Source organism: Callorhinus ursinus, unplaced genomic scaffold, assembly GCF_003265705.2.
Source record: "Callorhinus ursinus isolate GAN/ISIS: 27379988/994484 unplaced genomic scaffold, GSC_fseal_2.0 scaffold119, whole genome shotgun sequence".
Taxonomy (NCBI): Eukaryota; Metazoa; Chordata; class Mammalia; order Carnivora; family Otariidae; genus Callorhinus; species Callorhinus ursinus.
In genome coordinates, this window is record NW_027397181.1 from 437,462 (window position 1) to 464,231 (window position 26,770).

Genomic DNA, 26,770 nt, shown 5'->3' on the forward strand with positions numbered 1-26,770 from the left:
AGAGTATAATGCTAAGAGAAATAAACCTGAGAAAGACAGATATATGATTTCACTTGTATGTGGAATTAAAGAAACAAAACAAATGAACAAGGAAAAATAAAAGAGACAAACGAAGAAACAGACTCCTAACTACAGAGAACAAACTGATGGCTACCAGAGGGGAGGTGGGTGAGGAGATGGGTAAAACAGGTTTTCTGAGTACCCGAGGATATATGGAAGTGTTGTATATTGTACACCTGAAACTAATATAACACTATATGTTGACTAACTGGAATTAAAATAGAAAGAAAGTAAAAAAAGTAAATAACCATCTTTCCTAAAGATGACTTTATTTATTCACTCTTTTCATAAGATTGAGACATCTATCCTCACCGAGGTATGTCTACTTTTAAGATGTTTTCAAGGGGCTAGTGGAGATTACGAGGCATGGAAAGTATTCCACAGGGGGCAACCCAGGGCCGCATCACGGAGACTGGACGATCGGAGGATGTGCACACAAAACGGATAATAAGGTTGCAGATAGACATCAACTCTTTGGGAAGGGATGAAGTCTCCCGGTGGCCAGGAACGGCCTAGTTCGCATGCGCGGGGCGGGGCGGGGCGGCGCCGGGGGCGGGGCGGCGCGAGCGGCGGCCCGGCCGGCCTGGTTGGTGTTCGCAGTTACCCCTTCGCAGGCCAATTCCCGGCGCCGCCGCCCGCCTCTGGGTCCCTGAACTGCCCCGGCCAGGCCCGGAGCGATACCGCCGCCCTGGCACAGCCACCGCCACCACCGCCGCCGCCGGCGCAGACATCGCCGGGGCCGGTGAAGATGGGCGCGGTCCCCAACCGCCGCCTGGGCAGTGTCCGCGGCGTGCCCATGTCTTCGCCGCCAGGGCGCCGGGCCCGCCTGTCGTCCCCCGGCACCGGCCGCTCGTCCTCCGAGGCCCGCGAGGAGCTGCGGCGCCGCCTCCTGGGCCTCATCGAGAGCAACCGAGTGATGATCTTCAGCAAGAGTTACTGCCCGCACAGCGCGCGGGTAGGCGGGGCGGGGGCGCGGCCGGCCGGAGCTGGGGTCCCGGCCGGCTGGTGGCGGGGGCAGTGGGAGCCTGGGGGAGGCGGGGTCTTCCGGAGTCCCGGGGACTTATCCCTCCCGTGACCCTGGGGCCCGAGTCCCGCCCGTTCAGCCCTCGGACGCGAACCGGGAGGCGGCGCGAGTGCTCGGCGGCCGGGACTCGGGACCGGGCGTGGGGGTGGTGATGACACGGAATGAGGACCGGGCCCCGTGGCGTGGCCCCTTTGGCACCGCTGGAGAGGCGGCCACGCTGCCCACCTCTTAGGCTCAGCATACTTGTTCTGGGACCTCCGTCTGGGGGGTTAACCGCTGGTCCTCCCGCTTCTGGCTGTTAGCCTGACGTTGGCTTTATGAAGAGTTTACTTGGTGAGATAAAATGGAGTTCCGAAAAGTTTTTGCCTGGTAAAAGGGTAGTATGAGGAGAGGCCACGATTTGGGAGTAGACTAGAGCTGGATTCAGATCCCGCTTCCTAACCGCGTGACCTTGACCAGGTTACAGAACCCCACGGAACCCTGGTTTCTACATCTTGTAAAATGAACATAATGAGGGGTGAGAGGATGGTACCAGGTGATGAGTAATTTCACCTGTCTTGCACACTACCTTAACTTTGGGCGGGGGGCTAGCTGGGAATACAGCATTATTTTTAGGGGCACATTTGTTCTTAGTGGAAAAAATAACCCACTTAGAAACGAACCTTTGGAAGATAAACCCATCTGTATGATAGGGACTTTCAATATTTTGAACTATACATTATCAAAAAGTTGAAATAACAATAAATGGAATATGCAAAAACATAAACTCGGGTTAGGTTTGTCAAATTATAGGCTGTTTTTCAGATTTATTTTCAAGTTTACATTACCTTGTATGTTGTTTCAGAAAACATATATCATGCATATACATCTTAAAGAATAATAAAACACTAGTATTTTGGACACCTTGAATGTCTCTCACGGATTAAACTGCTAACCTTAAAAAGTAAAACTGCCAGTTATCTCACCAGCAAAAATGGGTTTATTCAGGAATAGCAGAGAATTACAATCCAGGACAAGCAGGCTACCATGAAACCATAGGCAAAACCATAGGCAAGTCTGCTGAACAGAGGAGAGGGATGCTGTTTTATAGAGGAAGGGTGGTAGGTAGTGTTGGGGAGGGCTTTATAAACAAAAAGTCCATTGGAGTAAACTGGGAGTTCAAAGCATAATGACTTTTCACTGGCTGTGTTGTGACAGTCTCTCATTGGCTGGCCTGTTCCTGGGGGGAAGAAAGCTGTTCTTTCTGCTGGGGTACTAAAGTAGTATCTGAGCAAGGTCCTTCTCTTCCTTGTTGGGTTTGCAATTGATGAGAGTGGTAGGGCCTGAGAACTATCCCTGCTAAATCTCCCAACTACATTTAGTGAGGTTTCTCTTTATTAGTATTCACATTACATACTCCTCCCTCCCCCCAGGGTTAACCACTATCCAAAATTCCTTGCTTTTCTTTATAGTTTTGCCAAATACATGTATATCTTTAAATGATATTTTGTTCCTTTTGGTGTGTTTTGGTACTTTATCGTACATACGTATTATTTTGCAGTTTTTTTCTCAGCAGTTTTGTTTTAGAGAATCATGCATATTAGTATCTGTAGCTGTGGTTTGTTAATTTTCATATCTGTAATCCCTAGGATGAATCATACCATAGTTTATTGATTGTGCCGTGTCTAGTATTTTGTTCTTGAAAACAATACAGCTGTGCCTTTTCTTGCACATATCTTCCAGTGCATGTGTGTAACACTTAGAGTAGATATCTTGAAGCTAAATTACTGGACCATAGAGGATGCATGATTTCTACCTTGCCTAAATGATGCCAAGATGTTTTTCCAAGTGATCATACCAATTTACTCTCCCACTGGCCATATAGAACAGTTCCCCTTGCTCTACTTGCTTGCCGGTAGTTGATACATTTAATTATTGCCATTCTGGCAGTTATGAAATGGTAATTTACTGTGGCTTTAATTTTGCATTTCCCTGAGGAAGTTGAACATCTTCTCTTGTGTTTATGGGTCATTTGGGTTTCCTCTTCTATGAAATGTTCCCAGCTTTTGCTTATTTCTCTATGTTTTTATTTTTGTCAGTACAAAAATTTTTAGGTGTTCTTTGTATATTTTGGATACTAATTCTTTGTATATATATATGTTGGAAATGTCCCAGAGTTGGCTTTTCTTTTGACTCTAATTATGGGATCTTTTAGCAAACTGAAATTTGCCAAGTTTAATGTAGTTGAATCTGTCACTTTTTTTTCCCTTTGATAGTTCGTGCTTTTTATGTCACATTTAAGAAACCTTTTTCTACTCTGAGGTCATAAAGATACTCTCCTGTTTTAGGTCTTGTAAGTTTTAGAGTGTGCTTTTCACACTCACCTTCTTTATTCCACCCGTACTTGATGCTGAGTGGGGATCCAGTTTGTTTTTTTCTTTACGACTTATCAGTTATCCCTGCTTCATTTATTGGAGAATCCATCCTTTCTGTGCTACTTTGAATGCTCACTCATCATCCATCTGGTTCTTATATATGCATTGGTCTGTTTCTAAGCACTGCCTTCTATCGTTTTGTTTTGTTTTTAAGTTGTCCTTTGGAGCTTATAAAAGAGCCAAGAGATCAGAACTGTGCCTGTCTACTGCTATATCACTGGGGTCTGGAACGGTGTCAGGCATTTAATGTGCGTTAAACTAATAAGTGGTCTTAGGTCATTCTAGTTAAACCTTTGCTGATGCAGAAAATCTTAGGACAGTTGATCCTCCGTCACCCTGTGTTTGTCAACACTACCAATAATGTGGCCACTAGTTTCAGTCCCATTATGTAATTGGACAGCTCCGATTGTAAGATTTTTTTTTTTAAAATTGAGGCAAAATTTGTCTCCCTGAAACATATACTCAGTTTTGGAGTTGGATGTTACTCCAGTGCGTAGAATTAAGAACCTGCTTCTACTTGGATGGCAGATTCTTTGTATTTTCCCTGAGTGTTTTTCTTGTTTCGCTTAGCAGCCCACTTTATGTACTCATATCATTTATCTATACACATGACACTTCACTCATTTGATTGTGTAATAGCTTGACTATGAACCTTTGAAATGTATCACCCCAGATGGGACACCATATTCCATATCCGTCCTTACCTGCACAGAGTCCAATAGAGAGGTTTGTTCCTTAATTGGGCCACTAAGATCATTCAGCAAGCATTATGGGGGCCCAGTGTTTGGGACACAAAAATGAATAAACTGTGGTCTTTCTTCCCAAGAACTCATAGTCCAGTGAGCAGTAATCAAATAGCTGTCCTGTCCTGTAGGAAGTACCGGTAAAAAAAAAAAAAAAAAAAAAAAAAAGGGCTGTGGGAATGAGAGACAAAGACAGTTGCTTCTGTGGGGGATCAGAAAATTTTCAGGGAAACTAAGCTGTTCCTTGAGGGATATGTTGGATATCTGTAGGTAAGAGAGAGCATCTAGCTAGGACATTAGTATAAGCACCACTAGGAGAGGGTGAAGTGAAAATAGTGTGGCTAGATGGAGGAGATATGACGGAAATCAGGAGAGTAAATTGGAAAATAGCTGGAAATTTACTTTCAAAGTGATATTGATGAGACCTTAAAATGCTCACTGTTAAGTGTGGACTTGATGATGTAGGCAGAGCCATCTCAGACTTGAGAGGAGGAGTGAAAGGTCTGTGATTTGAAATCTGTCAGTGGTGTGAAGATTAGACTAAGTGTGGAAGCTGCTAGATGGTCTGGAGGCTATTGTTCAAATCAGATACAAGATAATGGCCCAAACTACAGTGGAGAAAATGCCCTGATATTTTAAACCCCTTGCCCACATTAACTTTAAGCCATGTTTCCCCAGCCCTGAATTCATATGTTTGTATGTTAAAATTTTACACATCTATTATTAGCTTTTGGGGGGGTAGTAAAATATATATAACACAAACTTAACTATTTTAACCATTGTTGTGAACCATGCCTGCCATCTGTCTTTCATCTTCCCCACTGAGTTCCTCATTCCCCCTCCCATCAAGCCTTGGAAACCACCATTCTGCTTTCTGTCTCTATGAATTTCACTAAGCTCTTTACCTCATATAAGTGGAATCATTTGTGACTCGCTTATTTCACTGAGCACAGTGTCCTCAGAGCTCATCCATGTTGTTGCCTGTGTCAGAATTTCTTTCCTGATTAATATTCCATTGTGTGTATGTATTTACCACATGATGTTTCCATTGGGTCCCTTCCACCTTTTGGCCATAGTGAATGTTGCTGCTGTGAACATGGGTGTACAAATATGTGTTTGAGTCCCTCCTTTGAATTATTTTGGGTATATACCCAGAGGTGGGAATTGCTGGATCACATATAAGGTAGTTCTATTTTTTATTTTTTGAGGAACCACCATACTGTTTTCTATAAGAGGTCATGCCATTTCATTTTTCCACCAACAGTGCACAGATTTTCCAGTTTCTCCAAATCCTTACCTACACTTGTTATTTTCTGTTGTTTTGTTTTGTTTTTGTTTTGATAGTAGTTATCCTAATGAACATGAAGTGGTATCTCATTATGGTTTTGATTTGCATTTCCCTGATGGCTAGTGATGTTGACTATCTTTTCATGTCCTCATTGGCCATTTGTTAATGGCTAATATCTGTATGCATGTTTGCAAAATTTGTTTTTGGGGTTTTGATAGAGATTGCACTAAATCTGTAGATCACTTTGGGTAGTATTACCAATATGAAGTCTTCTAGTCCATGAACATGGGGTTTCTTTCCATTTATTGGTGTCTTTAATTCTTTCAGTAGCAGGTAGTTTTCAGTGTACAAGTCTTTGCCTCCATCCTAAGTTTATTCCTAAGTATGCTTCTTTATGCTATTGTAAGTGGAATTTTTTCTTAATTTCTCTTAGATTGTTCATTGTTAATATATAGAAAAGCAACTGATTTTTTTGTGTTGATTTTGTATCCTACAACTTTGCTGAATTTATTAGGGTTTTTTTTGTGTGCAATCATTAGAGTTTTATACATATCAGATGTAGTCAGTGAACAGAGAAAGTTTTACTTCTTTTCCAATTTTGATGTCTTTTATTTCTTTTTCTTGTCTTATTTCTCTGACTCGGATTTTCAGTACTATGTTGAATAGAAATGGTGAAAGTGGACATCATTGTTTTGTTCCTGGTCTTACAGGAAATGCTTTCACTCTTTCACCATCAAGTATGATATTATCTGTGGTATTTTCATATATGGTCTTTAGTATGTTGGGGTAGTTTTCTTTTATTTTTAGTTTTTTGAGTGTTTCTGTCATAAAAAATGTTGAATTTTCTTAAATGCTTTATCTGCATTCATTGAGATGATCATGTAGTTTTTTCCCTTCATTCTGTTAATGTGGTGCATTACATTGATCGGTGTTTATATGTTGAACCATCCTTACATTCTAGGAATAAATCCCACTTGGTCATGTTGTATAATCTTTAAAATATACTGTTGAATTTGTATTGCTAGTATTTTGTTGAGGATTTTTGTGTCACTATTCATCAGGGTCTGTGGTTGGTCTGTAGCTTTCTTGTAGTATCTTTGTCTGGCTTTGGTATAAGGATAATGGTGGCCTTACCAGGTGAGTTTAGAAGTGTACCCTTTTCAATTTTTTGGAAGTGTTTGAGGAGGATTGGTGTTTATTCTTCTTTATATGTTTGGTAGAATTCACCAGTGAAGCCATCTAGTTCTGGGCTTTTCTTTGTTGGGAGGCTTTTGATTACAGATTTAGTCTCCTTACTAATTACAGGTCTATTCACATTAACTATTCATTTATTTGTGATTAAGTCTTAGTAGGTTGTGTGTTTCTAGGGATTTATAAATTTCGTCTAAATGATCTAATTTGTTAACATACAGTTGTTTGTAGTACTCTCATAATCCTTTTACTTTCTGTAAAAACAGTAGTAATGGTCCCCCTTTCAATTCTGATGTTAGTTATTTGAGTCTTCTCTGTTTTTTTCTTAGTATAGCTAAAGTTATGTCGATTTTGTAGCTCTTCTCAAAGAAGTAACTCTTAGTTTTGCTGATTTTCTCTATTTTCTATGCTCTATTTTGTTTATCTCTGCTCTAATGTTTATGTTATTTCCTCCCCTTTGCTAACTTTGAGTTTAGTTATGTGCTCTTTCTAGTTCCTTAAGGTGTGAAGTTAGGTTGATTTAAGATCTTTCCTCTTTTTTAATATAAGCATTTATAGCTATAGATTTTCCTTTAATTGCTACTTTCACTGCATTTCACGAATTTTATGTCTTGTTTAGTATGTTTTATTTTCCTTTGTCAAGATATTCTCTAATTTTCCTTGTGACTTCTTCATTGACCAATTGTTTAAGAGCATGTTGTTTAATTTCCACATATTTGTGGATTTCCTAGTTTTCTTTCTGCTATTGATTTTTAGTTTCATTCTACTATGATCAAAAAAGATACTTTGTATGATTTCATTTTTTAAAATTAAGGCTTGTTTTGTGGTCTAGTATATAGTCTGTTGTGGAGAATGTTCCATGTGTACTTGAGATGTGTATTCTGTTTACCTTGGATAGAGTGCTTTATAATATGTCTATGAAGTCCATTTGGTCTGCAGTATTCTTCCAGTCCTCTAGTTCCTTATTGATCTTTTGTCTGATTGTTCTATCCGGTTTTGAAAGTGAAATATTGAAGTCTCTTATTATAATTGTAATTCGGTCCATTTCTATCTTCTATTTGTTTAGTGTTTGCACCCTATATTTGAAGCTTAGATGTTGGTGGATATATTTTTATGATTGTATATTGTATAATTCTTTTATCATTACATAATATCCTTTTTAGTCTCATAACAGTTTTGATATAAAGTTTGCCCTTTATCAGTAGAGCCATGCCTTCTCTCTTTTCTTTACTGTAAACATGGAATATCTTTTTCCATCCTCTGACTTTCAGTTGCTGTGCATCCTTAGGTCTAAAATGAGTCTCTTCTAGACAGCATGATCCTGTGCTTTTATCCATTCTGCCAGTCTGTGTCTTTTGATTGGAGAGTTTAATCCATTTATATTTAAAGTAATTATTGTTAGGGAAGGACTTTTTTTTAAAGATTGTATTCATTTATTTTTGTGGGGGGGCACAGGAAGAAGCAGACTCCCCGCTGAGCAGGGAGCCCCGTGTGGGGCTCAATCCCAAGACCCTGGGATCATGACCTGAGCCGAAGGCAGACCCTCAACTGACTAAGCCACCCAGGCGCCCAAGGGAAATACTTTTGCCATTTTATTTGTTTTGTGGGTATCATAGTTTTTTTTGTCCATCATTTTCTTTCTTACAGTCTTCTTTTGTGTTTATTTTTTTAGTGATCCTTCCCCTGTCCTTTTGTGTATATTTACTAAATATTTTTGTGTTTACCATGGGGATTACGTATAACATCCTAAAGGTATTATTTGTTTCAAACTGATAACAATTTAACTTCCATCCCACACAAAAATTCTGCTTCTTTATATTCTCCCTCTTTTTACGTTATCATTCTCACGGATTACAGCTTTCTTTGTTGTGTACCCATTATCATAGATTGGTAGTTATTTTTTTGCTATTGTTTTTTAAAATCTTATAGAAGAGTAAGAAAATGTGATTATGAACTAAAATTATGATAATACTTCTTTATATGTTTATCCATATATTTACTTTTACTGAAGAACTTTGCATTTTCATATGGCTTTGAATTCCTGAATAGCATTTTTTCATTTCAACTTGAAGAACTGCCAATAGCATTTCTTGTAGGGCAGGTCTAGTATTAATACTCCCTCAACTTTTGTTTGTCTGGAAAAGTCTTAATTTCTCCCTCATATCTGAAGGACTGTTTTTTGTTTGTTTTGGGTTTTTTGTTTTGTTTTGTTTTTTTCTTTTGCCAGATATAGAATTCTTGGTTGATAGTTTTTTTCTTTTCTTTTTTTTTTTTAAAGATTTTATTTATTTGAGTGAGAGAGAGCGCACACAAGCTGGGGGTGTGGCAGAGGGAGAGGGAGAAGCAGATGTGGGGCTCAATCCCAGGACTCTGGGATCGTGGCCTGAGCTGAAGGCAGATGCTTAACTGACTGAGCCACCCAAGTGTCCCGATAGTGTTTTTCTTTTAATACTTTAAATATTTCATCCCTTTGTCTCTGGACTGCAAGGTTTTGACTGAAAAATCCATGGATAATCTTAGGAGGATTCCTTGTACTTGATAAGTTCCTTTTTTCTTGCTGCTTTCAATATTATCTCCTTGTTTTTGTTTTTCAGCAGTTTGATTACAATGTGTCTGGGTATAGGTCTCTTTGGGCTTTTCCTTGGAGGTTTTTGAGCTTCTTGTGTTTGTATATCCACATCTTTCCTCAAATTTGGGGAGTTTTTGTCATGATTTCTTCAAATAAGCTTTATGATCCTTTCTTCTTGAACTCCCATAATGTATATATTGTTTTATTTTATGATGTCCCTCAAATCTGCTATTCTGTGTTCATTTTTCTTCATTCTTTTTTATTTTTGTGCCTCAGACTCAATAATTTCAAATTCACTGATTCTTTTTTCTGCCTGTTGGCAGTTTTTCTTCCGTTCAACCACTCTAGTGAATTTTTCAATTCAGTTATTGTATTTTTCAGTTTTAGAGTTCCTATGTGGTTCTTTCTGTCTTTTTGTTAATAATCTTATTTTGTTTCCATATCATTTTACTGATTTCTGTTAGCTCTTTGTATTTTCCTCTTTGAGTGTATTTAAAAATAGTTGTTTTAAAGTCTTCGTCTAGTAAATCTGAAGGCTGTATTTGTTCAGGATGTTTTTGGAGATTTATTTTTTCCTTTGAATGGGCCATGTTCTTTTGTTTCTTTGTATGCGTATGATCTTTTGTTGAAAATTCAGCATATAAAACAGCTACCTCTCATAGTCTTTGCAGACTGGCTTCCTGCTTGGGAAGAACTTCACTAATCGGTGTAGAATGAAGGTTTAAGGTCTTCTTAGGCCTTTTCTGGGCATTTGTCTTCCCTGGGCTTGTATGTGCTTTTCACACATGGGCTCGGTTTTCCTGTATACAGGGCTGTTTTAAAGTGTGTAAGAAACTTCCCCCTCCTTCTTCCTGGGACCTTAGTTGTTCTGTTGTATTCTTCTGCCTGTAATTTCTTGCCCCCAGGTGTCTACCATGTCCTGGGATATGAAGTCCATTTTCAGTTTTCACGAGCCATGACCACTGCTTCTCATGGCTTCCTTTAGCCTAAGATCCCAGCCACTTTTGACTATCTGTATAGTCTGTGTTAGACATCATAGAGACAAATCCCTTAGGCAGCCCTGAGTTTAGAACATTGCAAATTTGGTCTCTCTGCTCTCTCCATTTTGTGGAAGGGAACTGGGGTCCAGACTGCTGCTCATCTCTTACTGTGCCTTGGAGCATCAAGGAGTGGGTGAGGTAAGGGCCATTAAGAATGCCACAGAATTTTCTACCATTTTAAATGTGGCATTTTCTTCATTGGACATATGCTTCATTGTTGTAGATCTTTGACCAGTTTCCAGAGCTCCTATTAAGTTATCTTACTTGGAGATTGTTGAGCTTCTTGGATATGTAGATTACTACTTTTCATCAAATTTGGGACGTTTTGGACATTTCTTCAAAAAAGTTTGTACTCCTTTATTCTCTTTCCTTTATCTCCTATTCACACTGTGTATGTGTGTGCTTAGTAGTGTCTCATGTTTCTCTGAGACATCCATTTTTCCTCAATCTTCTTTCTCTGTGGCATCAGGTTGCACAGTCTCCATTGATCTCTCCTCAAGTATGCTAATTTTTTCTTCTGCCAGTTTAAATCTATTGTTGAAGCACTCTAGTGAACTTTTCATTTTATTGTGCTTTCCAACTCTTTACTTTCCATTTAATTTTTAAAAATACTTTCTATTACCTTTCTTCATCTCCTTAAGCATAATTTTATTTAATTCTTTGAACATATTTGTAAAGGCTACTTTGTGTATTCAGTATGACATCTGGGCCTTTTCAGAGGCTGTTTCTCTTGCCTGCTTTTCTTCCTGTTTATAGATCCACTTTCTGGTTTCTTTGAATGCCTTGTAGTGTTTTTGGTTGGAACCTGGACATTTCAGGTGGGATATTGTAGCAACTCCAGGTACTGACTCATCCCTTTTTGTGACTTGTTTTGTTTGTTTATTTCTCTATAGTAAGTTGGCAGGATTAATTAAGGGAAGTTTATTTCCACCAAAAGATGGAGCCTCTGATGTCACTTCTGAGTGTGCCCTCTTGGATGTGTGCACAGTCACCCTGGAATGACAGAGATTTTAGCAGGGCTCTAGGTGACTGTCTGTGTAATGTTTTTCTTTTTCTTTTCTTTTTTTAAATTAAGTTTTCATTTGAACTCCAGTTAACATACAGTGTTTCTTAGTTTCAGGTGTACAGTGTAGTGATTCAGCAATTCCATACAACACCCGGTGCTCATCCCAACAAGTGCCCTCCTTAATCCCTATCACCTGTTTTGTGTTATGTTTTCTGTCTCCGTCGATATCATACCCAGATGTTAGGCCCCCCTAATTGCAGGCTAGTTGCTCTGTTGTTTTTGACCATGTCCTGGGATATAAATTGTTCCACACTCTGGTCCAGTTAAATCTGGGCTCCGTTCAGGGGTAGTTTTTGAGGTTTGTTTGTGGCTTATTCTGACCCTAGAGGGACTGTTCTTAGTGATCTCTATCCCAGTTTTCTCTGGTAAATTTGCTGGCTTGCAGCTTAGCCTGTTACTGTAATGAAGCCACCAGCCTTCTCTTTGTTGCTTACCACCAAAATCTCCATTGCCCTTAGATTTGCCCTTCCACACGGTCTATTTGAAATAAAGTCATTTCTTTTGGATAGAGCTTTGGAGCTCTGTGATCTTATGGTTTACCTCTTCCCTTGAGCAAAATCTCTGAGACCTTGCTTCAGAGCTAGGGGTAGGAGGACAGTGACCTGATTCTCTCAGAGTGACAGCCCTACTTTATGAGCAGGGCTCTGGGTGGGGACCGTAACCTCTGGTCTTCTTGGCTTACCTCTCCAGCCTGAAACCTTGCTCTACAATAGTTTCAGCATGGGGTAGAGCCTTTGCTATCTGAGTGGGGGCTGTGTGGAGGAAGGGAGGAAAGGAGTCCCTGTGTTGTTAGCCACGCTCGCCAGGAAGGTAGCCTTTGCCACTCAGAGCTATGAGAAGACTAGGAAATGCTGGTGGCCTGCCCCTTCTGGTGACAGCGATTTCAGTCTTGTCCACACTCACTTGAAGTGGAGCTTCTAGGGCAGGGGAGGGAAGAACAGGAACTGACTCTGCCTGTTCTTGATTGACATCTACCAGATCTTTTGACTAAATGTTTCATTTGGTGTGTGCCCTTTGGACAATCCCCAGAGACTTTGTTTGTTTTTTGGGTTTTTTTGTTTTGTTTTGTTTTAATAATTTTCACCAATTGTAGGTGTTTCACCAGGGAGCAGGTCTGCCAAGCTCCCAGTGTCTCCATCTTGGAAGCAAAACATCTGGACTTTATCTTGAGGGCTGAGGGCACCGAAAGTTGTTAAGTAATGGTGAAAAGTGGGCTTTAAAATACTACTTTGGCTGCAATTTAGAGAACTGAACATTTTCTTTGGACACATTTGTGTCCATATTTCATAACTCTTTTGAATCCTTATGAGAGTAAAACTCCAGTAAATTTTTGTTCCAGGTTAAAGAACTGTTTTCTTCTTTGGGAGTTGAATGTAATATCTTGGAACTTGATCGAGTTGGTAAGTAGAAGGGGTAGTGTATACTTTTGTTTGTAATAGATGTCAACAAGATTGACTACTTCCCATTTGCTTTGTTCAATTCAATTTTCTCTTGTCTCTTTGGGTTAGGTGAGCTGTTATTGTCTACATTCAACCGTACAGAAAATAGAACTCTACATGGCAAATAATTTGGTGTAGATTTTTTTTATTTATATACTTTTCATATTTGAGGGAAGGGAGCAGGAAGAAGATGTATAAATTGCTAAGGATGGAGTATTTCCGGCATTTAATATGTATCTGCCAACTTTCTGGCAAAATAGATTAAGCTGTAATAAATGAAAAGAAACTACCCTTATTTCCTGACTTTATTATACATGAAAGAAACACATTAATTTTTCAGCTTTATATTTTTAATTCTTGTCATGCATGCATCCATCCATCTAATATTAACCAAGAGTTTTACCCACGCTTGTGATCTGCAAGGGTGGGAAACAGGGTGGTAAACAGAAAAGAGTTTGATTTCTGCCTTCACCAGACTTCACCAACTCCTTTTAGCCATGTCTCCCTAACAAATGAAATGTTTTTGAATCTTTGAGACTTTTCTACAATGTATACCACATAGGGCAGTCATAAGTAGTTGTGGCCCTATTTTATTTTTAAGGGTGGAGGAGACATTTTGGACCATGGATCATAAAGATTTTTCAAATGTAATTGTAGGAAGCATTTTCTGAGTTATGACAGTGGAAGCAGGTTTTATCCTGATATTTGCTCTTTAAAGAGAATTTTTATTTATTTGTCCCAGCAAGGCCATTGAATGATAGATCAAAATCTAATTTAGAAGGGTTCGTTTTAAATGAATTTGTAGGTTTGTCTTTATTCTTTAAGGTTTCCTTTGAAAACAGGTGTTTCCCCTTCCTGAGTCATCATTTCATGAAGTTATGTAATATGTAAATATGTAAGTACTGACGTTTTATGGGTGCGTGCATGTGAGCGTCTGGTGTTGTAACACTTCTGTTCAACTCCCAGAAGTTTGGAACCCTTTCAGTGTTCTTATATATTTAAGTTTTTATTCTTCAGATGATGGGGCCAATGTCCAAGAAGTGCTGTCAGAGATTACTAATCAGAAAACCGTGCCCAATATTTTTGTGAATAAAGTGCATATGGGTGGATGCGATCGAACTTTCCAGGTAATAATGGTATTATATGTTTTTAATGCTATTCAAAGTTTGGTTTTGAATCTATCTAAAAGGGGAGAAAATGGCTTTTAAAAAGGAGTCTATTCATGGGGTTCAGTCGGTTAAGCATCTGCCTGCACCTCAGGTCATGATCCCAGGGTCTTGTGACTGAGCCCTGCCTCTGGCTCCCTGCTCAGTGGGGAGCCTGCTTCTCCCTCTCCCTCTACCTGCTGCTCCCCCTGCTTGTATGCTCCCTTGCTGTCTCTCTGTCTAATAAATAAATAAAATCTTAAAAAAAAAAGGAGTCTATTCACTTGTCTTTTGGAAGTTGTAAAGTGGAAAAGCATAGAGGCTGGTTATCAGATAATCTTGAAAGTGGTGATAGATAAAATTGATGTTCTTAGGTCCTTGTTTTATAACTACTTCCTTTTATTAAAATTGTGTTTCTTTGTATTTTTTTATGTATGTATGTAAATGGTAGTAATCAGTGATTAAATACTTATATTTGACACTTTAACTTAAAATTACATTTTCTTGGGAAACTAGATTGTCCAGATTTATGTTAATTTATGATCAGCATTGTTATCTATTAATAGCCTGCGTTAGTCCCAGAAGCTCCACCTCAGCTCACGTGGTGGTATGGAGCATAATGAGAGGCCCCGAGAAACACCTCGGGAAGTGCTGGTCTTACCATTCCTAACCTGGAAAAGATGTCAGAGGATGAGTCTGGAGATGCAGAGTTATCAATTCCATTTCATACTTAGGAGATGTATTTTCCTTAGGGCACCTAATAGTAAGGAGGCCAAAGGAATCCTTTTTAGAATGTGCCAAAAGCCTCCATGGGCACTCATCCATCTGGGGCCCATGTGCCATGTGCTGAGTCCTACAGTGATAGAGTGCTTCCACTGTGTTTCCCAGGATGAACTGGTGCCACATGGTGTTTCTAAAGCCAGCTTCATGGGATGGAGCACCCACCTTCACATAAAACTATTGCTACATCATGCATTGATTGTCTCAACTTGCCTAAGCTACTTCTGATCAGAAGGGAGGGTCAAGTGAGCAGGAAACTATCATGCAGAGCTAGCCTTATGACCATTGCTGAAAGAAAAAGCAAAATTTTTTGTTGTATAGGAAGTTTACCAGGATGCTGCAAAATTTAGGTCAATTTATGAGAAACCATGTAAAAATTTGATGTGCATGTCCTGCTGATGGTGCTTAAGAATTGTTTTCAGAATAAAGCCTAGCACCGGTGAATAAAAGATAGAGGATCTTGAGAAATGGTACGTGGCTATTTTACTTAATTATAATACTTTGATGATTAGACCAAGGAAAATGACCTCACCTGACATAAAGCTGTGACCTATGGGTCATTTGACACACGTGTAGCCATCAGGTGATAATGAACAAAAATGTACGTACTTAGCATAAGTTCTATCTAGTGGGACCCTATTTGAATACCATCTAGATAAATTTAAAATTTGAACTTAGATGAATTAGGGACTGTTTCTAAGAGTTTTAGAAAAGCAATCCATGCTGATTCAACATAGGGTACAAAGGAACAGATTTAAGACAGGTCATGCCTCCTCTCTCCTTTGATCCGTAGGCCCATCAGTGTGGCTTATTACAGAAGCTCCTTCAGGAAGATGCAGCATTCGAATATGACCTCATTGTCATTGGGGGAGGTTCTGGTGGCCTTGCATGTGCGCAGGTATGAAAATAATGAAACCCAGAGATAATTTTCCTGGTGATTGCCGTAAGCACTTCTTCAGCTACTTTAAAAAAGCCAATTTACAGTCCAGGGCTTTTACTAAATTAATAAAGAGAAGGGACTGTGTTCTTCCACATTCTTTTCCTTTCAGGGAGAGAAAAACTGGGGGGTTGTCAGGAAAATGACAAGATCTTTATATGTAGCTTTTTTTTTTGTAGGAAGCCGCCATCTTGGGAAAGAAAGTTATGGTGCTAGACTTTGTGGTCCCGTCACCTCAGGGCACGTCCTGGGGTAAGCAGTATTTTTTTATTGTGACTCTTGTAGTTTTCTGCTCTTTACAGCCGGCTTTGTCTTTCTTCAATCTTGTTAATCCTCACAACAGTCTCAAGTTGTATAACTAGCCTGTTTCATAGATGAGGAAAGCAAGTCTCTGTCAGGTTAAGTAACTGACCTAAAATCGCATAGTTAACAAGTGGTGATTCGGAAAGGTAATATAAAAGTAATGATTTTGCAAAAAGAAAAAATTCAATGACTCCAGTATTCCAACACTTGTGCCATAATAATTCTTGCACACGTGCATCAATGTTTTTCCTTTGGTTGCAATCACAGTGTATACTGTGTGGTGCTCACCTAAGTCTGCTATGACCTTGTCTTGTGTTTTGGCATCAGTTTCATCGCTCACTCTAATGGCTGCATGATGCTCAGTCAAGTTAGTGTGTATGCTATCATCCAGGTCCCATCAGCAAAGTGCACAGTGAGCTTCCAGTTGTAGATGAGCGTTCACTTTAATAGAACATGCAGATTTCGTGTTGGATATTTTCTGCTTATGGATCAGATCCATTCTTCATGTCTCTACCTTTTTCCATGCCCCAGAAAGCTAATGCATTGGCAACGTTGCCCTCTGGCTTCCAGTTGGGCTCGACCAGTTAGTGGTCATCGGAGAACAGGAGGGAGGAGAGTGGAGTTGGGGGTGTTCATTCCCCCAGCTCCTGCCCTGCTGATCCCTGCAGGCATGGAAGGCCACCTCCCCTGTCATGGCCAGCCCCCCGTGGGCTGCAACTCACTCAATGTGCTTTGCCATCACATGGGGTTGGCGATGACCCACTCACTATTCTGCTCCTCCTCGCTCTTCCTGCCCACACCCCTGTAATCATTTCTTTATAAACTCTCCTCAGTTTCCCAGCTTGAGGGTGTCATCTGTTTTCTGCTGGAACCCTGACAAAATAGGAAAATCATGTTTTAAAATTTAAATTTATTGAAAAATTTTACCGTAGAATTTCATACTATCTTGATTTTCCTTCTAACATTTGTATGTTAAAAAATTCCTGTGTGTACCTGTCTTTGTTTTCTCCCTCTCTCCTCCTGCCCTGTCCCTTCTTTGTGTCCTGTCTAGAAATACCCTACTTCTCTGGATTACCAGAAGAGAGACTGTGTTCAGAGAGGGAGTTTCCTGACTCATGCCCAGCACGGGGGCATCGCACATGGCCTTTTTGCACTGCTCGAGATTGAGAGTAGATGTTACCAGGCAGCTTGCAGTGGACCTAATATCGGCTCAGAGGAGGAGTCAGACTTACAGAGAATAAAGGCTAGAAGCTGGGGTTCTGGCCCTTGGTCTGGTATCTATCTGATTAATATAGTTCTGATCCCTTTATGGATCAGACTCAAATGAAAATTTTGGATTCTCTCCCCAGAAAACTATTCAAGTGTACATCTGTATTTTTGCTCATCTTTGGGTCTTCTTCACAGACCCTCATTTGAAAAGTTTGGCTTAACCATTTGCATGTTATTGTGGGGTCTGCTGTTGGCCCCACAACCATCTGAGTGTGACATTTCCACAGGTTTAACAACACCTGCTCTGCATGTGCGTAGAACCATGTGCATGCCCACAGACATGGAGTGTACGTCCACAGACACGGAGTATACACCCACAGACACGGAGAACCATGTGCATGCCCACAGACACGGAGTCACGCCCACAGACACGGAGAACCATGTGCACGCCCACAGACACGGAACGCACGCCCACAGACACGGAGCGCACACCCACAGACACAGAGTGCACGCCCACAGACATGGAGGGAACATTCAACCTATTCTCTTCCTTCTCAGGTCTTGGCGGGACTTGTGTAAATGTTGGCTGTGTTCCTAAGAAACTGATGCATCAAGCTGCCCTTTTGGGGCAGGCATTAAGTGACGCCAGGAAGTTTGGCTGGGAGTACAGTCAACAAGGTGGGTAACAGTACATAAAAATACAGATGGGGAGAAAAGAAGAAAGAATGAGTTTCTTAGAGAAAGACTTGGTATTTATGTTTCTACAGTTGAATCTGAAATTTGTTTAATGACCACTCATTAGGACCCCACTTTGGCATAGAGGATCACTTGAAACCTGGCCCTGTTCTCGGGGACCTTGGTGCCTTTGGCAGCTATAGTCATTCCATAGTCTTTACAGAACGTGAGAGAGAATAATTGCTATTTTCGGATTTCCTTCAAGTGTAAAGAAAATAGACTAGCCAGGGTCATTATTTGAGTTTTATCCATTATCGTGATAACATTTTCTATTTTACCAGTGCTTATATATGTCTTTGTTTAGTGAAAGATGGAAACCAAATTCACCCAATAGACACTTATTGTTTAGGCTCTGATGATATAGATAAGAGGAAAATAGAGCTTCCGCCCTTAAGCAGCACACGGTCTGTTGGAAGAGAGGAGAAGAGAAGAGAGGCGATTCTATGTGCTGTGGTTCACAGTGAGGTTTTGAGCATTGCCTTGAGGGGCACTTACTGTATCCTTGAGCATCTGAGGTGGGGGAGGTGACCCTCGAGCTGAATCTTGAAGGCCACAGAGAAGTAGGTCATAAAGACACGAAGCAGTGTGCTCTGGAGTTGGGAGAAAACATGGAGTCTTTGGGGGATAGTGAATGGCTGGCATGGAGAATGGGAGAGGGATCCTGGAAGAAACAAGATTACAGAGAAGCAGGTCGTGGTGGCTCTTAAATGCCATCTGAAGGAGTTGTGATTGATCCCAGAGGGAGTAAGAGAGTCATTGAGGGGTGTCAGCAAGGGAGGAGCCTGAACCACAGTTTGGATTCTGGATCCCTCTGGTGGCACCAAGGAGTTTAGAAGGCTGGAGGTGGGGAGGGGGGCAAGTCCAAAGACAGGGAAGTGAGGTGGGGTGCTGTCACCTAACCCAGAGGAGAAATGACCAGGCCTGGGCCAAGACTGATTTTGGACTGGAGAATGTGAAGTGGATTTAGAGGATTGAAGGCCTGGAATTGACAGGCTCGACGTGGATGGGTGATTTTGTCTCTTTAGAATAACATTATGGAATTTCTAAAAAAATTACAGAGACTTGTCTCCGAAGAGATTTTGGTGGAGGAAATGTGTGCATGAGCATATTCTTCCTGGTGATTTGGCTGGGCCCCCCAGGTCACAGGGTGGGTGGAGGGTGAAGGAAAGGAAGGAATCCCAGAAGAGGGAGTGGGTGACAATGCAGTGTATTTGCTGAGCTGGAAAACACAGGCAGGTGTGAGTTAGTGGCCAGGTGTGGTGGAGTTCAGCATAATGAGTTGTGGCTGGACAGATTCTCCATGGACAAATTTCCCCAGATACTCAGCTCTGTGGAGAGCTTTGGGTCCAGCTTTAGTATCAACTGGTTGTAAATAAAATGAGGTCTTTGCCCTTGGCAGTTTAACTTTGGGGTCATCTTCACTTTCAAGAATGCTTCTCCCCGAATCCTTCATCTTGTATGGATTTTCCCCTGCAGAACACCTGGTGGGAGTTCGCTATCAGGGGATGGTTTGTGCTTGAGAGAGGTCTAGGCAGGGCCTGGGTTTGCAGCCCGGGTGGTGTTTGAAGTCTTAGGAATTGCTGAGAGGGGCTGGGGAGGCCCTATGGATGGAAAAGAATAGCAGACACAGACAGGATCCTGAGAAACGTTAATACCTAAGGGGTGGGTGAGGAAGATGAGGAAAAACCAGGAGAGTCATGTCACAGAAGCCAGGAGGGGCTAGATTTTTTTAAGGATAAGACTTAGGGCTTAGAGAGTCTCAGAAGAGAACCATCTGGAGGGAGAAGGTGCCAGAAGGCCAAATGGATTAGGATTTGAATTAGGTACATTTTAGATTGGCATTTGGGTAGTTAAGGAGTCTCTCTCTCTCTCTTTTTGTTAAGATTTTATTTATTTGCAAGAGAGAGAGAGAACACAGCAGGAAGAGGAGCAGAGGGAGAGGGGCAAGCAGACTCCGTGCTGAGCACCAAGCCAGATGTGGGGCTCAATCCCATGACCCTAAGATCATGACCTGAGCAGAAATCAAGAGTCAGACACTTAAGTGACTGAGCCACCCAGGCACCCAAAGGAGTCTTTTTAAAACTAAAAGTGTTTATACCCTGTTTTAATAATTCTAAAATAATCAAAGCCAAGTGGGAAGGAAACACTGAATGCCCCATAATGGAGAAAGGCCATGAATAATGGAACTGTACACGTGGTCTGTGATGGGAACAGCCAGGCAGGGAGGTGTGTGGGTAACTCCCCATGTAGGGTTCCCCACAAGTTAATAACTTCTTGGTGTATCAGCCCTGCCCGGCGCCCACAGCCCCACACTGCTGGGGCTCTGCACGTTTGGCGTGCGGGGGGGGAACAGCCGGGTGTATGCTCATGCCACTTGGCCTCACCTGAGGGTCCAGGTTATGTTCTTGAAATTACCTACATGCTTAATATTCCTAAATACTTTCTAATTCCCTCAAGTGGGTAAAATCTTGTTCCACATATACAAAAGGCTTCTAAGTTAGTTTTGGGTTGCTATACTAAGAAATACCTAGCTAACCATCACATGGAATTTGGAGCTTAGCAGTTTTTAGGAACAGGCTTCATGGAAGGGCCAAGAGAAGTCCATAGAATCTAAGCGGTAAGAGAAAGGAACTGAAAGCATGCTGAAATCTTGGTGTGGGAGAATGTTCTAGATACTTTGGTTTTTGACGTTGGTAGAGAAATAATGGATTAAAATAAATTTAAAATGTATACATATTTCCAGATCAGAAATTGAATATAGAACTTCCAAGAAAAAGGGAATGGGAAATATACAAATAAACAGCATGAAACTAACTTAAGCAAAAAACAACCCAGAAAACAAGAAGGCAGACAGACATAGGGATAGTCTTTTACATATTAGAATAAAGCTGAATGAATAAACTTCTCAAGTTGTGTAGACAGAATTCATCTGTGTGTTTACAGGACACACACCTAAAACCAAAAGAGATAATTGTTGAGAATACAGGAATTTTAAATTTTAAAAAGGCTAACTTAAATTTTCCTATTTAAAATGAAATAGATGGGAAATTTTTAAATAGGTGAGAGAAGCTGTATCAGGGAAAGGCAAACCAAAGCAATGGCAGTTAATACCAGATAGGGAGACTACAAGGCAAAAAACCCCGCACAAAAACATATACACACAAACACACACACACGCACACACACACACACACATATACCCCACACTCAGGAATTAACGATTTAGCACCCTCCCCAAAATAGAATCAATGAACAAAACCAAGAATATATTTGAAAATGCAATAAGTAGGTAGACCCAAATTTGGCAAATCCAGTCGGGGAAACAGGAGAGAGAATTCATACAAATATGTAACATTAGGGGTCTTGAGAAAAGAAATATAACTACAGAAAGAGAAGAGAAAAAACAAATTCAGGATACAAATTAGTGGTAAGAATTTTAAATATCTTGATGAAAAGGAGTATATTCTAGGAAAATATAAATGACCAGGATGGACTTGAAGTATCAAAGAAAACATTGCCTAAGGACAACCCATTCTCCAAGACACTATAAATTTACATGTAAATTTCCTCAAATCTGTAAGGAAAGACACTTTTTAAAATATTTAAACTGTTCTAGAGTTTAGGAAAAAATGGAAAGTTCCACCTTTTTTTTTTTTTTGAGGCTGACTTAACAGTGTTACAGAAAAATCGTCTAAAAATAGAAAGCTATGGCCATTTGCAACGACGTGGATGGAACTGGAGGGTGTTATGCTGAGCGAAATAAGTCAATCAGAGAAAGACATGTATCATAGGACCTCACTGATATGAGGAATTCTTAATCTCAGGAAACAAACTGAGGGTTGTTGGAGTGGGGGTGGGTGGGAGGGACGGGGTGGTTGGGTGATAGACATTGGGGAGGGTATGTGCTATGGTGAGCACTGTGAATTGTGTAAGACTGTTGAATCACAGACTTGTACCTCTGAAACAAATAATGCAAATTATGTTAAGGGAAAAAAAAAGAAGAAGATAGCAGGAGGGGAAGAATGAAGGGAGGGAAATCGGAGGGGGAGACGAACCATGAGAGACTATGGACTCTGAAAAAAAAAAACTGAGGGTTCTAGAGGGGAGGGGGGTGGGAGGATGGGTTAGCCTGGTGATGGGTGTTAAAGAGGGCACATTCTGCATGGAGCATTGGGTGTTATGCACAAACAATGAATCATGGAACACTACATCAAAAACTAATGATGTCATGTATGGTGATTAACATAACAATAAAAAATTTAAAAAAGAAAGCTATAGCCCATAGAGCTAGAAAATTCTAGAAAAAACAAATCCTCTCCAGCAGTAACTAAAAGAATGCACTATGACTTCTGAGGGTTCATTCTGGGGATACAAGAATGAGTCATTAGGAAACTAGAGTAGGGATGCTAAAATCCACATGATGACCTGGATTCCAGCTCCAAAGGCATTTGATAAAAATTTCATATCCACTATAGCTCTTATAAAAAAAAGTCATTAAACTAAGCAAAGAAATAGACACTTCTTTTACATGATGAAGAAAAGTCAGATGTAAATATTTGATGGAGAAGAGCTTGAGGCATTTACATTAAAGTCAAGAATCAAACAGGGCAGCCCACTTTCACTACTATATCTGCATTGTTCTGGGGCTTCTAGCCAGTGCACAAAAAGGAAGAATAGGAAAGAAAAAGTACATACTTGAGAAGAAGGAAGAAAAAGATATTATAAATCTATAATTTGAATTATATACAAGATACCTAGAACATACAAGAGATCAAGCTAAAAATGTCAGAACTAATAAGAGAAGTTGCTCAGAGGATATATGTGTAAAAATCAGTAGATTTCTTACATTAGCAATAAGAAGTTAAATAAAAAATGGAAAATTGCAACAAAATGATAGAATAACTTGGCATAAATTTACTAGGAATGGACAAAATATATAAGGAAAGAATAGAAAAGCATAACAAAAAATATACTGAAATTTTTGGATGGGATGTCTCAATATTATAAAGACATTATCTAAAATTTAATTTCTAAATTTTATTTAAGTCCAGGAAAAACCTCAATTTTTTTTTCTTTTTGGAACCTGACAGATTATTCTAAAGTTTGTATTGAAAGTAAATATATGAGAATAGCTCTGCAGCCTTTGAGGAAGTATGGGAAGTGATTTTTCCCATCAGTAGGTAGAATTGTGATAACTGTTGCAAAGCTTAAACAGGTCAATAAAACAGTACAGCAAGTGCTAGTCCCTGGGCTTGCCTTATTAGAATGGCCCGGTGGGAGCTTGTCCTGAATCCATGGGTTTGTGGCAAGTCCAAGGATTTGTATGTTTCAACCTGATTCCCAGAGGATCCTGATGTGCAGCCATATTTGAGAAACCCTGATGTAGAGTGTTTCTTTTTTTAATTTTTTATTGTTATGTTAATCACCATACATTACATCATTAGTTTTTTTAAATTTTTTTTTCAAAATTTTTATTGTTATGTTAATCACCATATATTACATAATTTGTTTTGGTGTACTGTTCCATGATTCGTTGTTTGTTCATAACACCCAGTGCTCCATGCAGAATGTGCCCTCCTCAATACCCATCACCAGGCTAACCCATCCCCCCACCCTCCTCCCCTCCAGAAACCTCAGTTTGTTTTTCAGAGTCCATCATCTCTCCTGGTTCGTCTCCCCCTCTGACTTACTCCCCTTCATTCTTCCTCTCCTACTATCTTCTTCTTTTTCTTTTTTCTTAAAATATGTTGCGTTATTTGTTTCAGAAGTACAGATCTGTGATTCAACAGTCTTACACAATTCACAGCGCTCACCGTAGCACATATCTTCCCCAATGTCCATCACCCAGCCACCCCATCCCTACCACCCCCAACCACTCCAGCAACCCTCAGTTTGTTCCTGAGATTAAGAATTCCTCATATCAGTGAGGTCATATGATACATGTCTTTCTCTGATTGACTTATTTCACTCAGCATAACACCCTCCAGTTCCATCCACGTCGTTGCAAATGGCAAGATCTCATTCCTTTTGATGGCTGCATAATATTCCATTGTGTATATATACCACATCTTCTTTATCCATTCATCTGTCGATGGGCATCTTGGCTCTTTCCACAGTTTGGCTATTGTGGACATTGCTGCTATGAACATTGGGGTACATGTACCCCTTCGGGTCCCTACATTTGTATCTTTGTGGTAAATACCCAGTAGTGCAATTGCTGGATCGAACGGTAGCTCTAATTTCAACTGTTTGAGGAACCTCCATACTGTTTTCCAGAGGGGTTGCACGAGCTTGCATTCCCACCAACAGTGTAGGAGGGTTCCCCTTTCTCCACATCCCCGCCAACATCTGTCGTTCCCTGACTTGTTAATTTTAGCCATTCTGACGGGTGTGAGGTGGTATCTCATTGAGGTTTTGATTTGGATTTCCCTGATGCCGAGTGATGTTGAGCACTTTTTCATGTGCCTGTTGGCCATTTGGATGTCTTCTTTGGAGAAATGTCTGTTCATGTCTTCTGCCCATTTCTTGATTGGATTATTTGTTCTTTGGGTGTTGAGTTTGATAAGTTCTTTATAGATTTTGGATACTAGCCCTTTATCTGCTATGTCATTTGCAAATATTTTCTCCCATTCTGTCGGTTGTCTTTTGGTTTTGTGGACTGTTTCTTTTGCTGTGCAAAAGCTTTTTATCTTGATGAAATCCCAATAGTTCATTTTTGCCCTGGCTTCCCGTGCCTTTGGCGATGTTTCTAGGAAGAAGTTGCTGCGGCTAAGGTCGAAAAGGTTGCTACCTGTGTTCTCCTTTAGGATTTGGATGGACTCCTGTCTCACGTTTAGGTCTTTCAACCATTTGGAGTCTATTTTTGTGTGGGGTGTAAGGAAATGGTCCAGTTTCATTCTTCTGCATGTGGCTGTCCAATTTTCCCAACACCATTTGTTGAAGAGACTGTCTTTTTGCCATTGGACATTCTTTCCTGCTTTGTCAAAAATAAGTTGACCATAGAGTTGAGGGTCCATTTCTGGGCTCTCTATTCTGTTCCATTGATCTATGCGTCTGTTTTTGTGCCAGTACCATACTGTCTTGATGATGACAGCTTTGTAATAGAGCTGGAAGTCCGGAATTGTGATGCCGCCAGCTTTGCTTTTCTTTTTCAGTATTCCTCTGGCTATTCGGGGTCTCTTCTGGTTCCATACAAATTTTAGGATTATTTGTTCCATTTCTTTGAAAAAAGTGGATGGTATTTTGATGGGGATTGCATTGAATGTGTAGATTGCTCTAGGTAGCATTGACATCTTCACAATGTTGGTTCTTCCAATCCATGAGCATGGAACGTTTTTCCATTTCTTTGTGTCTTCTTCAATTTCTTTCCTGACTATTTTATAGTTTTCTGAGTGCAGATCCTTTGCCTCTTTGGTTAGATTTATTCCTAGGTATCTTATGGTTTTGGGTGCAATTGTGAATGGGATCGACTCCTTGATTTGTCTCTCTTCTGTCTTGCTGTTGGTGTATAGGAATGCCACTGGTTTCTGTGCATTGATTTTATATCCTGCTCCTTTACTGAATTCCTGTATGAGTTCTAGCAGTTTTGGGGTGGAGTCTTTTGGGTTTTCCGCATAAAGTATCATATCATGAGAAAGTATCATGAGAATGATATTCGCTGTAGGTTTTTCGTAGATGGCTTTTATGATATTGAGGTATGTACCCTCTATCCCTATACTCTGAAGAGTTTTGATCAAGAAAGGATGCTGTACTTTGTCAAATGCTTTTTCTGCATCTATTGAGAGGATCATATGATTCTTGTTCTTTCTTTTGTTAATGTATTGTATCACGTTGATTGATTTGCAGATGTTGAACCAGCCTTGCAGCCCAGGGATAAATCCCACTTGGTCGTGGTGAATAATCCTTTTAATGTACTGTTGGATCCTATTGGCTAGTATTTTGGTGAGAATTTTTGCATCCATGTTCATCAAGGATATTGGTCTGTATTTCTCCTTTTTGATGGGATCATTGTCTGGTTTTGGGATCAAGGTAATGGTGGCCTCATAAAATGAGTTTGGAAGTTTTCCTTCCATTTCTATTTTTTGGAACAGTTTCAGGAGAATAGGTATTAATTCTTCTTTAAATGTCTAATAGAATTCCCCTGGGAAGCCATCTGGCCCTGGGCTTTTGTTTCTTGGGAGATTTTTGATGACTGCTTCGATTTCCTTAGTGGTTACAGGTCTGTTCAGGTTTTCTATTTCTTCCTGGTTCAGTTTTGGTAGTTGATACATCTCTAGGAATGCACCCATTTCTTCCAGGTTATCTAATTTGCTGGCGTAGAGTTGCTCATAATATGTTCTTATAATCGTTTGTATTTCTTTGGTGTTGGTTGTGATCTCTCCTCTTTCATTCATGATTTTGTTGATTTGGGTCATTTCTCTTTTCTTTTTGATCAGTCTGGCCAGGGGTTTATCAGTCTTGTTAATTCTTTCAAAGAACCAGCTCCTAGTTTTGTTGATCTGTTCTACCGTTCTTTTGGTTTCTATTTCATTGATTTCTGCTCTGATCTTTATGATTTCTCTTCTCCTGCTGGGTTTAGGCTTTATTTGCTGTTCTTTCTCCAGCTCCTTTAGGTGTAGGGTTAGGTTGTGTATTTGAGACCTTTCTTGTTTCTTGAGAAAGGCTTGTATTGCTATATACTTTCCTCTCAGGACTGCCTTTGCTGTATCCCAAAGATTTTGAACAGTTGTGTTTTCATTTTCATTGGTTGCCATGAATTTTTTTAATTCTTCTTTAATTTCCTGGTTGACCCATTCATTCTTTAGTAGGATGCTCTTTAGCCTCCATG

The 26,770-nt window shown here is 40.2% G+C and overlaps 1 protein-coding gene across 5 annotated transcripts in view; it reads left to right on the top strand.

The window, feature by feature from the left end:
- Nucleotides 1-529: 529 nt before the first annotated feature.
- The window catches only part of TXNRD3 (thioredoxin reductase 3), a 70,542-nt gene continuing 44,301 nt past the window's right edge, over nucleotides 530-26,770 (top strand). For 2 of the 5 annotated variants that reach the window (XM_025860283.2, XM_073889872.1), the window contains exons 1-6: nucleotides 530-1,015; nucleotides 12,735-12,795; nucleotides 13,852-13,961; nucleotides 15,553-15,657; nucleotides 15,876-15,948; nucleotides 17,767-17,886. In XM_025860283.2, coding sequence (XP_025716068.1) covers nucleotides 545-1,015; nucleotides 12,735-12,795; nucleotides 13,852-13,961; nucleotides 15,553-15,657; nucleotides 15,876-15,948; nucleotides 17,767-17,886 — 940 coding nt within the window. In that variant the 5' untranslated portion in view covers nucleotides 530-544. The remainder of the gene's footprint in view (nucleotides 1,016-12,734; nucleotides 12,796-13,851; nucleotides 13,962-15,552; nucleotides 15,658-15,875; nucleotides 15,949-17,766; nucleotides 17,887-26,770) is intronic. The other 3 variants (XM_073889870.1, XM_073889869.1, XM_073889871.1) reach the window with 3 other exon arrangements.